The following is a 15,131-nucleotide window of genomic DNA, read 5'->3' on the forward strand; positions in this document are numbered from 1 at the left end:
CAGCTGTTTATTTATGTTTACTATTAGTTTATGGTTTATGTTATGTGTTTGTACTGTAAATCTATTTTTGGACATGTGTGTCACACCCAATGAGCTAGAAATACAACTCGTGGTAGCACTGACACATAACTTTGCTAAAAAATCGATATGCTATAAAATATTTTATGTTGGTATCAGCTAGGGAAATCAGCTCATGACTTTGCTTATGTACAATCACACAATCCCTTAGTTCAAATATACTAAGTGCAATGTACTTTTTTTACCTCTAGTAAAATTGGCACCAACGCCTCACAATTCTCTCATTCAGCGCTACCTGAATTCGTATCTCTACCTTAGTGGTCACACCCTCATCCACTAGAGGGCTATTCAAAACCAGCCCTTTCTTTTACGCCACTCTGTACACAACAAAACTATGATTGTGAGCGGCAAGTATATTGAGTTAGCAGATTGTTTTTGCATCAGTAAGATGCCAAGATTACATTTTGAATGCCCTTATGATTATCTATGTATATATTAAATAAACATTGCACCTGAATGACAAGTGTACATTTATTATTCATCAGTCTCAATGTAGTTCTGTATAAGTTAAATAATTTTTTTCAGAAAATGTGAATACATTCAATGAACAACTAAAAAGATTTCAGCCCCAAGTGTAAAATTGGCGAGTAAAGCTTCCAACTACTTCTGATATCATTTTTTTTACATACATAGTTCAATTTTAAACTATTAAGTGGCACGCTTGGTCTGAGGATTTCCCCTAGCCTCTACATATCAGATCGTCAACCATCATGGCTTGATAGTGTGCAGAATTATTTTAGCTTCAAAGCTGTTCACTATTATTCATCAAAATGATCAAAATAATCATTTTGGTTAAAACAGGTTATCAGCCAAAACTGCTTGCCTCCCAAGCATTTAGTGTTTTTGTGTTGACTAGTACAACTACACCAACGACAGAAACTAAACTACTGATGTTAAATTTATCCGAGCTGCTTTGTAAAAAGACGATTACAATTGGCCACCTAAAAATACTCTCTGATTGCAAAGATGCAAGATCTTCACCTTGAACTCCCTAAAGCGATACATCTTGGTTCATGTTATTCTATTTCCACATGACAACGATGCATCATGATCTCGATTTGGATTCTATTTTAGCAAGGTCTTATAGGGGTATGTATTTTTAAATATAGTATACCACTTTCATACAGGTTTAAAATATATCTGTCGGGTTTAAGTTCAAGCACAGAGAAGTAAGACAGAGAATATATTCAATGGTACACTAAGTGGTGTCTATCACCAGTTGCTGGTGTCTAGAGCTAATTCTATTCGTCGTCCCTTCCGCTCCCCTTTCCCTCTTCCCATCACGTACTACAACGCTTAAGCGGCAGGAAGTCCCTATGCGTTACAACTGATGTACAAAAGTGCTATGTGACCATCGCCATTTGGGCTATTCCTTGCTCAGTACGAGTAGATTTCAGCAACACCATTCAATAGCTAAAAGCGCAAGGTTGTCCCATAACCTAGTATTCTCTGGATCTTGCTTCTGCGGTTATAGAGACAGTTTAATGCTACACTAACATTTAAAGAACAGGAAATTTAGGGTATAAAAACTTGTAAATACTGTTTAATTTTATTAAAGACAAAGGAAATTAAAATTAATTTACTATGTACAAAAATATATGAACATACCTAAACTTCTAAAGCACACAAACATGAACATGAAATACATATTTGTGCTTTTTTGGATTTAAACTTTATATTTATACTTTTAATGTCCAATCACAAACAAAAACACAACAAAAGTAAATACATTTTTTACTATCTAAACCATACGCATATATTTAGATACGAGCACCTATTATGATATGGTCAAGATTATGGTAATGATGATTCATATTTAAGCAACGCTGTTGCAAAACTCCTTGATTCCCATGTCAATTAATACATGAAGATTTCTTATCTGTTCTTTGATTATATATATAAAATACTAACTTGATTCAGTAGTCTGACAGGATTGATTTCCAACATTAGAAACATTTCTTGAGAACAAAACAAAATAAGCATTAGGGACAAAACAAGTTTTACAATATCAAAACCTACTACTGTATTTAAAAAATCTAAAAAGGCTTCATACAAACCAAAATAAATTAAGGTTTTATATGTATAAAGCCTTAAAAAGTTACTTCAAATTACTATCTGTCCTACGTAACCTGTTATGGTTGTTTTTGAATAATTGGTGACATAAGGGAATTATTAAGTGAAATTTTTGTTTAGATTGAAAATTACTAAACATACTTAAAAGGCACCCAGTGAAACTATAACTACATACAGTTCCAAGTGACTAGATTAACTACATTTACAATGTATAGTCCATAAATGAATGCCTCCTACATGCCACATACATATTAGTCCATAAAATGTAGTATGTATATGGTTGATTACATGAAAACCTACAATGGAAGATTTAAACTAACTGAATTTTACCACTTGGAATAATTAAACTAAGTTAATCATGAAACAGTGTTTCTACACAAATGCTTTAAACATTACAAATATGTTAGTATACCTTTAAATAAGCTTAAGTACTCATTCTAACTTGCAATAGAAACTCCTCATGTACACTACTCTTGGAATAGGCAAGAAAAAAAATTAACAAGAAGACTACTTATTTACAAAAATCCTATTTAAAAGCTTTGAGAATGTTAGAAGAGAATAAATTATTTAGTTTAAATACAAAGAAGGAATAAGTACAGAAGATATCTGTAGGTGAAAAAGTAAGTTGTGAAACACATCATTTGGGCTGATTTGCTTATCGAACATTGTGCACACACACTTTTGAGTAGTTTCTATTTCCTCATTTGATCACATTCAATGGTGTTGCTGAGATCACTGATCAAGGTGTGTGTTGAAAAAAAGCGAGCCTGGGCTTTAGTGATTTACTCTACTGGATTCCTACTGAAGGAAATTAAGTGACACAATGTCAAATGCAGCCTCAGTTTCATCCATTACAGTCCCACAGCCTTTCTGTGTAATCTCTAATCAATGAATATACATGTTCAGTCATGTAATGGGCTCGGTCAGAAGCAAGACCAAAGCAGCGATGTCCTAAATCAACAGCACTTAAAATTTATTGGTTGATTGTTCTACTGTACCAGCTAACCTCTTGCTTTCATTATACATATCTATGAGTCCTTGTGAACGAGAAATGCAAGGTTTAAAGTTAAAACAAATTATCAACCTCTTTAAAAAGACACGATGGGTGCGGCCTCGGCCCCAAAGTTAAAGCTTAAAGGTTCATTCTTTTCCTCCTATCTCAGGAAGTTGCTTTAAACTCTCTGCGACTAGACATGAGGCAAATAAAATTATTACAGGTGTCGCAGCATGTTACGGATATCGGAAGAAACCCCTGCACTGCTTAAGAATTCATAATGGAGACATGTAGAGAATAAACAGTCACAGGAGACTGCATCTACTGTTTCACTAGACAGATCTTTAAAGGTTGGATGAAGCACTCTTGCAACCATGGTGAAGGGGCACCTGGCTCAGGCAGAGCCTATAGGCATTCTGTAGTTTATCGTATAACTCAAGATTGGCGTTTCTGACAATCTTAGAAGCTGCACTATTAATCAAACTTGAGTGAAACTTACTATGAAAATCAATCTAATCGGGCATATGCCTACATACCATGTAAAAAGAGAAAATAGTGGCAAAGAGAAAAGTGTTTAGAAGGAAAAAATGTCGAGAATGTGAACATCAATGGCAAACACCTGTATTTTCACTATTTCCCCATTGTACTTATTACTTATTTGAGGTGTTACTAATAAAAGCTGATGGAAGATTTAAAAAAAAAAACATTGGAAAACTTATTAGTGTAGGGTTTAAATATACATGTATAAAGCTCTACATGAAATTCAAAAAGGCCTAAACTGTTTAACTACAGTAAAATTTTTCAACTAGCAGCTCATGCAATAGCAGTATTGTAAAATCTACTTTTTGCTATATTTAAAAAGACGGGAATATAAATTGCACTTAATACTTGGATATTAGGCTAACGAGGTATTTTAAGCAAATCCCTGTTTTTCATCATTTTGGCATAATTTCTTCATACACTTCACCTGCATAGCCAACTAATTAATCACTAAATAAACAATTACCTAAGCAAAAAGTGAAAATGTATTATTACATTAAATTAGTACATTAAACAATAACGCACAATTTGTTTTATGTTTTTCACTATGTTATTTTAACTTTAGTTTTTATAGAACAGACTAACAAGTCAAAACGTATTATAAAGATTATTTATATCCTATGTTTAATATTATTTTGAAACCACATGGTTGAGAATTGTAATCCAATAAATTGTTACTTTAAATTTCAAGCAAATTTTTATTTTATCACAATATTTTTATACAAGTTTTTTTGTACATTACATAAAAAAAATTATTATATAAATATTATTAGTCTAGTGGGCTTTGGAGAATAAACGAAAAGCGAATTGCAAAACATACCGGGAAAGGAAATCAAAGAAATAAATAAAAAACCTTTTTAGCAGATTATTGGAACAGTTTCATATTTTAAATTTTTATCAGGTAGAATACTTAGGAAGATCTAGGATTTTAAATCTTGTAAATTTTATATCAACAAATAAAACAAAGAAATAGTGATGCTTTGCATTTTAACCCGTATTACTTTAATGGGTCTACAATGCATTTAGCCTATTTCAAATTTCAACATATCTTAAAACATATTTAGGTAACAAAACAAGAAAATACAAAATATAAAAAAAAACAAATTTAAAAAAATACATTTTTATGTCGAGTGAAATTTGGAAAGTGTGTACATTTAACCAAACTTATGATCAAAATAATTCCAGAAATTTGTTAGGTGGTATCATATTAAGGTACGTTTGTACACAGATTTGTAGTGTACCTCCAGAAGTGTAGTGTAGTAAAAGACCATTTTACCTCAAAATAAAAAAGGTTTTAATTGTTTGCTTAGGCATTTTTGGACAGTCCTTCTAACTTCAGTTTATAGAAATCTTATGTTATTAAATTATTAAATCAAGCTTTTACAACAATCTGCGAACGATTAAAATATTAATAATGAGTACTTGTTCGTCAACATTATAGGATAGTCAAAGTAACCACATTGTACAGTATTCTTCCAAAAAACTATTAAATATTCCCCTAAGGTAAATTAAATTTAAACCTGTATACAAGTTATTTGAGACAACCCACACACAAAAATAACTTTTAAATAAAAATTCATATTGCGTCATTCAGTTTAAGTCCATGATCACAGCGTTGTAGTTCTTACAACACAATCTTTTTCACAAAGCAAGTAGACAAATGTTTATACATTGACGATTCCCTAAAATAAACATGTGTAAGCCAAATAGGTGGCTTAATTCAGTGGGATTCTACAAATAAATAGGATTAACTAATACTACTTTACACATCACGATCGCAGAACTCCACCAGGGTTACTGCATCTTCGACAGTTCGAACTTTGTGTTCATTATTTCCTGGAATTTAAAAATGACCAACGGTTAATTTAAATGACACTAAAGCTAAGCAGGCAATATTTACATTTTCACCAATTATTATACATTATCTATTGATACTGATAGTAAACTTTTAGTTGATAGTAATTATGAAAATGTTTCCACTCATGCTGTATAGGATATTTAAAGCTTTTGATACACTTCACATGACAAGGCATTGTGTATTGCGTTGTTGCATTTTGACAAGGCAAAAAGCCAAACGTTACTGGCAGAATATGAACTATTGTACATTTTGGCCTTTGTCCCATTGACCTATGGCCTTTGACCCATTGACATACCTATGGCCTTCGATCCATTAACATACCTATAGCCTTTAAACCATTGACATACCTACGGGTCAAAGACCCATTGACATACCTATGGACTTTGACCCATTGACATACCTAGGGCTTTTGACCCATTGACGTACCTATAGCCTTTGACCCATTGGCATACCTATATCCTTTGACCCATTGACATACCTATGGCCTTTGAACTATTGACATACCTATAGCCTTTGACCCATTGACATACCTATAGCCTTTGACCCATTGACATACCTATGGACTTTGACCCATCAACATACCTATAGCCTTTGACCCATTGACATACCTATGGCCTTTGACCCATTCACATACCTATGGCCTTTGACCCATTGACATACCTATGGCATTTGATCCATTGACATACCTATAGCCTTTAAACCATTGACATACCTATGGCCTTTGACCCATTGACGTACCTATAGTCTTTGACCCATTGACATACCTATGGCCTTTGAACTATTGACATACCTATAGCCTTTGACCCATTGACATACCTATAGCCTTTGACCCATTGACATACCTATGGACTTTGACCCATCAACATACCTATAGCCTTTGACCCATTGACATACCTATGGCCTTTGACCCATTCACATACCTATAGCCTTTAAACCATTGACATACCTATGGAACTTTTAAACATCTTTGCCACCAAGACTGATAATTGAATATAATATAATAGGTTACGTACCTTATTCCGTCTTTAGTCTTAACTTAGTCAATGCTGGATGACTAGTTTCGGGAACAAAGTCCCATTATCAAATCCTTATTAAAACATCAATTGAATATGGTCAAATATCCGATGTAAGTCTTCATCAATGTATACATGCAGGTTGACGACACATAAAGTTTACACATTTTACATAAATATAGTTACAAAAACAATTACGATAGGCCGGCCACAATGATTGCTCCAAATTATACATAGGCCAATCGGGACGCTCCTTTAATACCAGATTTAAAGAACACCTACTTAAACCTAAACTGTCATTACAACGATCCAAATTTGCAGAACATCTAGTAAATTCCAATCACAATGTAAACAGTTGCCAAGATAATTTACAAATCTTGCACAAATGCAGTAAAGGTCCGCTCATGAACGTCTTAGAGAGTCTTGAAATTTATAAAGCTAATAAAAAATCCTCTCAAGACGTTTTGAATGAAAAACTAAACTATGGTTCAAATATTTTATTTGATAGAATTGAAAACATTGACATCAGAGATACTAGAAGTCTTTATCAGCTGACGTACCCCCTCCCCCAAGGTCAATGTCACCAACTGGACAATGGATAGTTCTGTCGTGTCCGCCTGCGTCGGTTTGTCCCGTATTCAATGTGGCCGGCCTATCGTAATTGTTTTTGTAACTATATTTATGTAAAATGTGTAAACTTTATGTGTCGTCAACCTGCATGTATACATTGATGAAGACTTACGTCGGATATTTGACCATATTCAATTGATGTTTTAATAAGGATTTGATAATGGGACTTTGTTCCCGAAACTAGTCATCCAGCATTGACTAAGTTAAGACTGAAGACGGAATAAGGTACGTAACCTATTATACTAGGTGGCGTTCGCAGAGGCATCCACAAAATTGAGCGGAGTCATCAAGGGTTCATATTATATTGTTTTTGTCTTACTGCAGTAAAAACAGTATTTTTTCATGCATGCGCTGCGGGTCTAAAGTAGCATTTTTGATATTTAGGGAGTAAAAATCGTTTTTAGCCTCTATGGAGTAAAAATCAGCTGTTGTCAACTCAGTTGTAAATTTCGATTGTAAACGATTGCATGTATCGAAAATATGTATCGATTTGTGCTTCGTAATCATTTTTAACATATTACAGTCTACAGTCTCTTCCCGTAACATTTTAGCATTGCAGATACATTAATCCATTCCCAAACTCAACACTGCTCACATTTACTACTTCCTTCACCACACCCTACGTCGTGGACCTGTTTCCCTCTCTTCCCATAGCATTTTAGGATTGCAGATACATTAATGTAATTGCCAAAGACAGTTCCCACACTCTGCGCTGTTAGCCTTACTACTTCCTTCACCATTTACTACGTCATTGGCCTGTTTCCTTCCTTTCTCATAGCATTTAAGTATTACAAATACACTTATCCATCTGCTCAAACGGTTCCCCCACTCTGCACTGCCAGCCTTTACTACTTCCTTCACCACTTACGTCGTGGACCTGTATTCATCGCTTTCCATAGCATTTTAGTATTTTAGATACGTTAATCTAATTGCAACAAACATCCCCACTGTCCGTACTGCTAGACTTTACTACTTCTTTCACAATTTCCTATGTCTTGGGCATGCTTCCATCCCTTCTCATAGCATTTCAGCATTGCAGATACATTAAAACTGCTACAAACGGTTTCCAGTTCCCACACTCCACACTGCTCACCTTACTACTTCTTTCACCTGTTCCTACGTCGCGGATCTGTTTCCCTCTCTTCCCATAGCATTTTAAGATTGCAGATACCTGAATCTAATCGTCATAAACAGATCCCACACTCCGAACAGCTCGCCTTTACTACTTCCTTCGCCACTTCCCACATCGCGGACCTGTTTTCCTCCCTTCCCATAGCATTTTAGGATTGCAGATACCCTTATCTTATCGTCATAAACAGTTCCCACACTCCGGACAGCTCGCTTTGACTACTTCCTTCACCACTTCCTACGTCACGGGCCTGTTTCCCTCCCTTTCCCATAGCATTTTTGATTGCCCATACCCTTATCTAATCGTCATAATAGTTCCAACACTCCGGACAGCTCGCCTTGACTACTTCCTTCACCACTTCCTACGTCGCGGACCTGTTTCCCTCCCTTCCCATTGCACTTAAAGATTGCAGATACCTTAATCTAATCGTCATAAACAGTTCCCGCACTCCGGACTACTCGCCTTGACTACTTCCTTCACCACTTCCTACGTCGCGGACCTGTTTTCCTCCCTTCCCATAGCATTTTAGGATTGCAGATACCCTAATCTAATCGTCATAAACAGTTTCCACACTCCAGACTGTTCACCTTTACTACTTCCTTGACCTCTTCATACGTCACGAACCTCAAGCTAGTGTCGTCATTTGATTATAGTACCTGGGGACCGAGCTTTGCTCGGGGAAAATCATTAGTTCACTCTGAAAGCACCGTAGTATTGGAGATACATAAATCCACACATCTACATCCTACACAATTTCCTACGTCATGGACCTGTTTCCCTCCATTCCATTGCATTTAAAGATTGCAGATACCTTAATCTAATCGTCATAAACAGTTCCCACACTCCGGACTACTCGCCTTGACTACTTCCTTCACCACTTCCTACGTCGCGGACCTGTTTCCCTCCCTTTCCCAAAGCATTTTAGGATTGCAAATACCTTTATCTAATCGTCATAAACAGTTCCCACACTCCGGACAGCTCGCCTTGACTACTTCCTTCATCACTTCCTACGTTGCGGACCTGTTTTCCTCCCTTCCCGTAGCATTTTAGGTTTGCTGATACCATAATCTAATTGTCATAAACATTTCCAACACTCCGGACAACTCGCCTAGACTACTTCCTTCACCACTTCCTACGTCGCGGACCTATTTTCCTCCCTTTCCATAGCATTTTAGAATTGCAAATACCTTAATCTAATCGTCATAAACAGTTCCCACACTCCGGACAGCTCACCTCGACTACTTCCTTCATCACTTCCTACGTCGCGGACCTGTTTTCCTCCCTTCCCGTAGCATTTTAGGTTTGCTGATACCTTAATCTAATTGTCATAAACATTTCCAACACTCCGGACAACTCACCTAGACTACTTCCTTCACCACTTCCTACGTCGCGGACCTTTTTTCCTCCCTTTCCATAGCATTTTAGGATTGCAAATACCTTAATCTAATCATCATAAACAGTTCCCACGCTCCAGACAGCTCGCCTTGACTACTTCCTTCACCACTTCTTACGTCACGGACCTGTTTCCCTCCCTTCCCATAGCATTTTAGGATTGCCCATACCCTTATCTAATCGCCATAAACAGTTCCCTCACTCCTGACAGCTCGCCTTGACTACTTCCTTCGCCACTTCTTACGTCGCGGACCTCTTTCCCTCCCTTCCCATAGCATTTTAGGATTGCCCATACCCTTATCTTATCGTCATAAACAGTTCCCACACTCCGGACAGCTCGCTTTGACTACTTCCTTCACCACTTCCTACGTCACGGGCCTGTTTCCCTCCCTTTCCCATAGCATTTTTGATTGCCCATACCCTTATCTAATCGTCATAATAGTTCCAACACTCCGGACAGCTCGCCTTGACTACTTCCTTCACCACTTCCTACGTCGCGGACCTATTTCCCTCCCTTCCCATTGCACTTAAAGATTGCAGATACCTTAATCTAATCGTCATAAACAGTTCCCGCACTCCGGACTACTCGCCTTGACTACTTCCTTCACCACTTCCTACGTCGCGGACCTGTTTTCCTCCCTTCCCATAGCATTTTAGGATTGCAGATACCCTAATCTTATCGTCATAAACAGTCCCCACACTCCGGACTGCTCGCATTTACTACTTCCTTCATATCACTTCCTACGTCACGGACCTGTTTCCCTCTATTCCCATAGCATTTTATGATTGCCTTTACTACTTCCTTCACTACTTCCTACGTCACGGTCCTGTTTCCTTCCCTTCCAATAGCATTTTAGGATTGCAGATACCTTAATGTATTCGTCATAAACAGATCCTAGACTTCACACTGCTACCCTTGACTACAATGTATCGAGTAATCTTAAGTATAATCTTTGCTCAATATTAACAAGTGATGTTTTTCCTTTTGTACTGTATTTGTAATTTCCTAGTATACTGTGGGTAGTTGGCTTATTATGAACACATGCTAAAACTTCAAATCTTTTGTTTACTTTTTACTTGTTATTTAATTCAGCCAACATGGTTACCTAGCAACCCATAAGACTAATGTTAAGAAAATGTGATTTTCAGTTTCATTTTTCTACGGATTCCTGAGAGACTTTTTTAACGCCATATAGATGTTGGCACTCACCGATATGGTCTTTATCACCATGCAAAATTTGAAAACGATTGATTCAGCCGTCTAGGAGGAGTTTGCGTATTACGAAATGCATAAAAGTCGACGTATAAGAGCTTCGCTCGCTTCGCTCGCTCCGCTCAATTATATACCTATGGACTTTGACCCATTGACATACCTATGGCCTTTGACCCATTGACGTACCTATAGCCTTTGACCCATTGACATACCTACACCCTTTGACCCATTGACGTACCTATGGTCTTTGACCCATTTACATACCTATGGCCTTTGAACTATTGACATACCTATAGCCTTTGACCCATTGACATACCTATAGCCTTTGACCCATTGACATACCTATGGACTTTGACCCATCAACATACCTATGGGCTTAGACCCATTGACATACCCATGGCCTTTGAACCATTGACATACCCACAGACTTAGACCCATTGAAATACCTATGGCGTTTGACCCATTGACATACCTACAGCCTTTGACCCATTGACTTACCTATGGCGTTTGACCCATTGACATACTTTTATTGCTCTAGCTGATTACATAGAGGAATGGATATTTTCTCCCATTTAGTGTGACTTACAAAAACAACTATAATTTCCTTATTCATTAATATTATGTCTCAAAGTATAATTGAAATTGAATGACAATTTTTAATGATCAGACAGACGCTACATTTTGACACAAAAATTGAAAAATTACCTCAAAACTCACTTGTTGTTTACTATTTTTCCCCCCTAAAGAGGTTAGGCAACCAAAGAAAAAAGAAACTAAAATACAGCAATAACAACCTATGCAGATGGACATAGATAAAAATATTGACGTGACAAGTGCTGCAATCCCTCGGAATGATTTCAAACTATAGAAGCAATGTCCTAGGAACGGAACAGTTCCGTCTAGGAATGACCGGGAGCACATTAGGAGCGGAACTTAAATGTTCCAACCTAGTATGCCACATTCAGACTCCCAAAACCACATTTATAAACTAGATTAAATTCTAACAAATCAACCGCCTAAAATCAACGTAAAATACAAGACTCCAAAACAATAAATGTGTAAATAAGTGTTTGGAAATAATGTAACAAAGATTAACCTAGTTAGGCTCAAATATAAGAAATCCCTGTCATATAAACATGGATTTGAGATAAAAACTGTTACATTTTGGTAGAGTAAATTTAAAATTAGAATTGTAATAAAATTGAAAATAAACTTGTTCAACTTACCTCGTCGGAATCCAAAATGGGTAAAGCACTGAAAAAAACATTTAATGATTAGAACTTTGGTTTTTAAATGTAGCCTAAAATTGTTTACACTAAATAATATAACTTTATGGATCCATTTAAATTTAAAAACCTAAAACTTGCTATAGCCTAGCTTAGACAATGAACCAAAATAACATTCTTGCCATTTTTTCAATATTTTTTGTTGGATAGTGAATGTAATTAAATTATTTCAAACAAAAAATCATGTTAAAGTTAAGTTTCTTTTATGATAAGTTATGTAAAATGTTTTAACTACGTTCCTTAAAATGGATTAGTAGGATATTTTAAATGTGAAATATTTTTTTGTGATATGATTTATTAAATGTATTAATACAAATAAATTTATACTTTTTGTTTAAAATAAATCCATATTGTTTGTGAAATAAAATAATACTGATGTTTGAAAATAATGTATGGCACAGGTATAGTATGTTTTATTAACAGTATGAGAAAGACAAGAACTGATTTTTCAGCCTCAAAAAAGTTTCAAAAGTAAATTTGTAATTGGTGTCCTTCTTACCTGTCTGCTAAGGACGTTGGGATGTTTTCCTCCACCCATTTCAAATCCTCCTCCTGTAAAACCACATTGAGTACTGTCAATTAAAAACCACAGCATATATCAATCTATTAGAGTATACCTATCATGACGCATGACTTGGTTCACTGAAGTTTTAAAATAGCCAAATATCTATGGAATAAAAGCCATTACAGAAAGTGTTTTTCTAAATTTAGTTTTGAGCAATTATTTTATACACAAATATTACGAAATACACTAGAAAAAACGTTTAAGTGTGTCAAATCAAACATAAACTTGGAAATCAAATCTATTTTTTGATCATCAGATTAAAAAAAAAAAATTAAAAAGTAAGAAGCTGTCAGTAATACAACTTTAAAGTCATTAAAGTGTGAAAATTTACCTTTTAACAACTCAATCCTAAATTAGTGTGGCTATAATAATATTTATTTGTGATTGTTAAATATGACATTTATTTTTTATACGTTCATTTTTGTAATTCCTTTGGCAATTAGCAAGAATAAATAAACAAAAATTAGGTTGGGAATTATGTAAGCTGACTGTAATTTGAAATTTGCTTAAACTAATTGTCAAAGAACACAGTTTTATTGTCAAGAGAAAAATTCCTAGAAACAAAAATTTTTGTCATTTTGGTTCATTGGTTTTCACTTACCGCTGAATTCATCGACAATTTCTGCTTTGGAGAACTCGTTCCTGAATTGAGGCCCCCTCTCATTTTGACCCCTGAAAAAGGCATTATCTTTGAATACAAATATGCTTGATCATTAAATAATTGTTACATATTGATCAACTATTAAAAAGTAGCACTGAGAAAGTTACACATCAACTTAACCAAAATACCAGTTTGAATGCACAAAAACATCCCTTTTAAACTACTGCCCTAGTACACGCTATTGCAATGTTTTAATTAAACTGAACCAACTAAATGACTTTGCTTAAAGAAAAAGGTTCCCACTTTGCTGGCTTAGACGTGAATGTCTTTATTTTTTCAGAATGCAGAAAACATTTTAATGCAGCAATCAGCAAGATGCTTTAACTTTTTTTCAATAAAGCTTTACGTACTTGCTAACTACAAGGTCTAAAATCTAGTTTAGTGGTGTAGAGTAATACATATGGTTTAGTGGTACAAGCATATTAAGTAGGTCTACTTGATTACATTATAACAAAATTGCATCAGTAGAAAACTATAAGACTAGGTCATAGTTAAATCATATCACTACGTCTAATAGATATCTAATAAACAAATAGATTAAAGAAAACAATAAGGTCTTGCATGTCACCACACTGATAAATAACAATCTTAAAGCACAAAACTTAAAATTGTGAGTAGATTAGTCACATTTCACTGGTATTTTATTTAAGTATCTCACCATAAGCATCACTGACAAAATATTCTTCTTCTTCATCGTCCCCGTCTTCTGGAGCGTCTAGGAGAGGCGTAAATGCATATCTACAACATTCGCCAATGTTTAGTAACCAGCTAAAAGTATTTATTTTATATTTAAAAGTGTTTATAAAAGTAATCTTGGGGAATATTTTATGTGATATAAAAGTAATTGGAAGCATAACATTTAACCAAAGAGAGTTTGTCTAAACTAACCGACCATGACAGGACCGAGACATGGTCATAACGCCCAAAAGTTTGGATATCAGGAGTCTTCTGTTATGACCATAACAAGTTTCCCAGAATCACAGGAAAATCTTAAACAAATCCTGCAGTCACAGAAAAATCATTCCGCAGTCGTTTGTCATCATCCTAGTCTTCAGCGATCACGGCATAATCCTAATGTATACTAGGCAATGTAAACATCATTACAGCGGCTGCCTAAATGTAATTATGACTATGCGCTGGGACTTCCTGCGACCACTGAAATTTTATGCTCGTCATTCGTAATGAATGCTGAAATTTTGGATTGTGCGATTTTCAAAGATAAGTCCTGCAATTGTGATTACATTGTGATTGTAAAATGAGAAGCTCAAGCTCAATTTTCTGACTAAGAATTCAAACTCTCAAGCTTGTAAGAGAGGCAAGGCAAGGCTCAGAAATCGAGCCGTTCGCACAATGTATAGCTTTTGGTACCTAAGAACGGAAGAACCGATATTCCGAGGTATGCCGAGGTCAGATAAAGGGTTCTACAATAGTTTACATTTATAAAAAATATCCTTCTAACTACACTAGATGAAATTGACAGGTTGATATAATGTTAACAAAACTAAACAAAACCTAACCTGCGTAACTAATACTGCATTTTACATTACTGGATCTAATGCTAAATATTTCAAAATTCATAAAGAATAAAAAATACAAAAATAAATAGATGTAAACGGACCCCCCCCCCCCCCCACAGGGACAAAAAGGAGACAAGGCACTGACCAGAACATTTTGGGCTGGTGATGGAAAGAAACACAAT

General features: G+C 35.5%; 1 protein-coding gene across 1 annotated transcript in view; it reads right to left on the reverse strand.

The window, feature by feature from the left end:
• Positions 1-4,467: 4,467 nt before the first annotated feature.
• LOC128986385 (transmembrane protein 87A-like) overlaps positions 4,468-15,131 on the reverse strand; it is a 28,845-nt gene continuing 18,181 nt past the window's right edge. The window contains exons 12-16 of the mRNA XM_054406737.1: positions 14,091-14,170; positions 13,373-13,443; positions 12,706-12,758; positions 12,147-12,174; positions 4,468-5,521 (exon numbers count right to left, since the gene is read on the reverse strand). Of these exons, the coding sequence (XP_054262712.1) occupies positions 5,480-5,521; positions 12,147-12,174; positions 12,706-12,758; positions 13,373-13,443; positions 14,091-14,170 (274 nt within the window). The 3' untranslated portion in view covers positions 4,468-5,479. The remainder of the gene's footprint in view (positions 5,522-12,146; positions 12,175-12,705; positions 12,759-13,372; positions 13,444-14,090; positions 14,171-15,131) is intronic.

The sequence above is a fragment of the Macrosteles quadrilineatus genome, unplaced genomic scaffold, assembly GCF_028750875.1.
Source record: "Macrosteles quadrilineatus isolate MER2022 unplaced genomic scaffold, UCM_ALF_1.0 Scaffold_2__2_contigs__length_208266976, whole genome shotgun sequence".
In the NCBI taxonomy this organism is placed as follows: domain Eukaryota; kingdom Metazoa; phylum Arthropoda; class Insecta; order Hemiptera; family Cicadellidae; genus Macrosteles; species Macrosteles quadrilineatus.